Raw genomic sequence first — 2616 nt, 5'->3', positions numbered from 1 at the left:
CTAAAAATAAACGTAAATACAGTAGGATTGTTATTCACGTCGGTGGTAATGATGTTCTTTTACGCCAATCAGAATGCACCAAACTTAATGTGGAGTCGGTGTGTAGTTATGCTAAAACAATGTCGGACACCGTAATCTTCTCTGGTCCCCTCCCCAAACTTGAAGAATCTCGTTTAATTTGGCATATTGCTCTCAATGAATATAAGAAAGCACTGCGTAAAGCGAGAGCAGCCTACTACTCTTCATTAATAGATGAGAATAAGAATAATGCAAGATTTATTTTCAGCACTGTAGCCAGGCTGACAGAAAGCCACAGCTCGATTGAGCCTTCTATTCCCATAGCACTCAGTAGTAATGAATTTATGTGCTTTTTTAACGATTCAATTGTTACTCTTAGAAACAAAATTAATGACCTCTTGCCTTTGACCAGTATAGTGTTATCAACAGCTCCCGGAAACGTAAGTTCTAATATTACACTAGATAGTAAACTAGAATGCTTTTCAGCCAAAAACCTTGAACAATTAAATTCAATGATTCTCTCTTCTAAACCATCAACGTGCATGTTAGACCCAATTCCAACTAAGCTGTTGAAGGAAGTTTTTCCATAAATTAGCACTTCTTTATTAAATATTATGAATATGTCTTTATTATCAGGCTATGTTCCACAATCATTCAAAGTAGCAGTGATAAAACCGCTTCTTAAAAAGCACAACCTCGGTCCAGAGGTTTTAGCCAACTATAGACCTATTTCTAATCTTCCGTTCCTCTCAAAGATTCTTGAGAAAGCGGTCGCAAAACAGCTGTGTGATTACTTAAAAAACTATGATTTATCCGAAGATTTTCAGTCTGGCTTTAGAACACATCATAGCACAGAGACAGCTCTGGTTAAAGTCACAAATGACATTCTAATAGCCTCAGACAAGGGACTTGTCTCTATTCTTGTTTTGCTCGATCTCAGTGCTGCATTTGATACTATCGACCATGATATCCTATTGCAAAGACTAGAGCACTTAGTTGGCATACAGGGAACTGCTTTAGGCTGGTTTACGTCCTATCTATCTGAACGCTCTCAGTTTGTACGTGTTAATGATGAATCTTCCACGCAAACCAAAGTTAGCCATGGAGTGCCACAGGGTTCAGTGCTCGGACCTATTTTGTTCACATTATATATGCTTCCGTTAGGCAATATTATAAGGAATCATTCTGTAAACTTTCATTGTTATGCGGATGATACTCAACTATATTTATCAATCAAGCCTGATGAAATTAATCATCAAAATAAAATTCAAGACTGCCTTAAGGACTTAAAAACGTGGATGACCTTAAACTTTTTGATGTTAAACACGACCAAAACTGAAGTTATTGTACTTGGCCCGAAGAATCTACGAAACAAATTATCTAAGGATAAACTAACTATGGATGGCATTAATTTGGCCTCCAGTGAGACTGTAAGAAATCTTGGTGTTATATTTGATCAGGATTTATCCTTTAACGCCCACATAAAATCAATTTCAAGGACCGCCTTCTTCCATCTACGTAACATTGCAAAAATCAGGCATATCTTGCCTCAAAACGATGCAGAGAAACTAATCCATGCATTTGTTACTTCAAGGCTGGATTATTGTAACTCCTTATTATCAGGGTGTACCAAGAAGTCAGTCAAGTCGCAGCTTCAGCTGATTCAAAATGCTGCAGCTCGTGTACTAACCAGAGTTAGGAAAAGGGACCACATTACTCCTGTTCTGGCTGCCTTACACTGGCTTCCTATAGAACACAGGATATCATTTAAAATTCTTCTTCTCGCCTACAAAGCCCTTAATGGGCAGGCGCCATCTTACCTTAAAGAACTCATTATACCCTACTGTCCTACTAGGGCATTGCGTTCCAAGAATGCAGGGTTGTTGGTTGTTCCTAGAGTCTCTAAAAGTACAATGGGAGCCAGAGCCTTTTCTTATCAAGCTCCACATTTGTGGAATCAGCTTCCAGTTTGTGTTCGGGCGGCAGACACCCTATCCGTTTTTAAGAGTGCGCTTAAGACCTTCCTTTTTGATAAAGCTTATAGTTAGGGCTGATTAGATTCAGCCCCTAGTTTTGCTGATATAGGCTTAGTTTGTCGGGGGACATCTTACTTCTTCCTTCTCTCTGTCTATACCCGTGTACTCTCATGTTCCGATTAACCCAGCTTCCCCAAATGTCTTTCTTTTTGGTGTCTATATACGCCGGGATCCGGAGTCATGGATGATCTTGCGGTCCTGTGTCCTGGATCGCGAGCCCTGGATCTTGAGTAGTGGCTGTGGTCCTGGATCATATGGATGGATATCCTCGTGGATTCATCTTCCTATTATAAACACATGCATTTTCAAACATTTGGACTACCTATGTTGTAAATGTATTATCTTTTCAATTTACACACGGCATCTATTGCATGTCTGTCCATCCTGGGAGAGGGATCTCTCCTCTGTTGCTCTCCCAGAGTGTGTCGTATTGTCATACTGATATTCTGTACACACTGTGAAGACCACTGAGACAAATGTAACATTTGTGATATTGGGCTATATAAATAAACATTGATTGATTGATTGATTGATCATTTATGTGTGACCGTTGGAGGTCTCT

At 39.4% G+C, this 2616-nt stretch overlaps 1 protein-coding gene across 1 annotated transcript; it reads left to right on the top strand.

Moving 5' to 3' along the window:
- Positions 1-1166: 1166 nt before the first annotated feature.
- On the top strand, positions 1167-2066 carry LOC117561187 (the record flags this gene model as incomplete). The annotated part of the gene is made up of 1 exon (XM_034238490.1): positions 1167-2066. A coding segment is annotated over one exon (900 nt), but the record flags the coding sequence as incomplete, so codon positions are not given.
- Between the last annotated feature and the right edge of the window lie 550 nt (positions 2067-2616).

This window comes from Gymnodraco acuticeps, unplaced genomic scaffold (genome assembly GCF_902827175.1).
Source record: "Gymnodraco acuticeps unplaced genomic scaffold, fGymAcu1.1, whole genome shotgun sequence".
NCBI lineage: Eukaryota > Metazoa > Chordata > Actinopteri > Perciformes > Bathydraconidae > Gymnodraco > Gymnodraco acuticeps.
The sequence above is the reverse complement of the archived record's forward strand: the minus strand, read 5'-3'. Positions and strand labels throughout refer to the sequence as shown.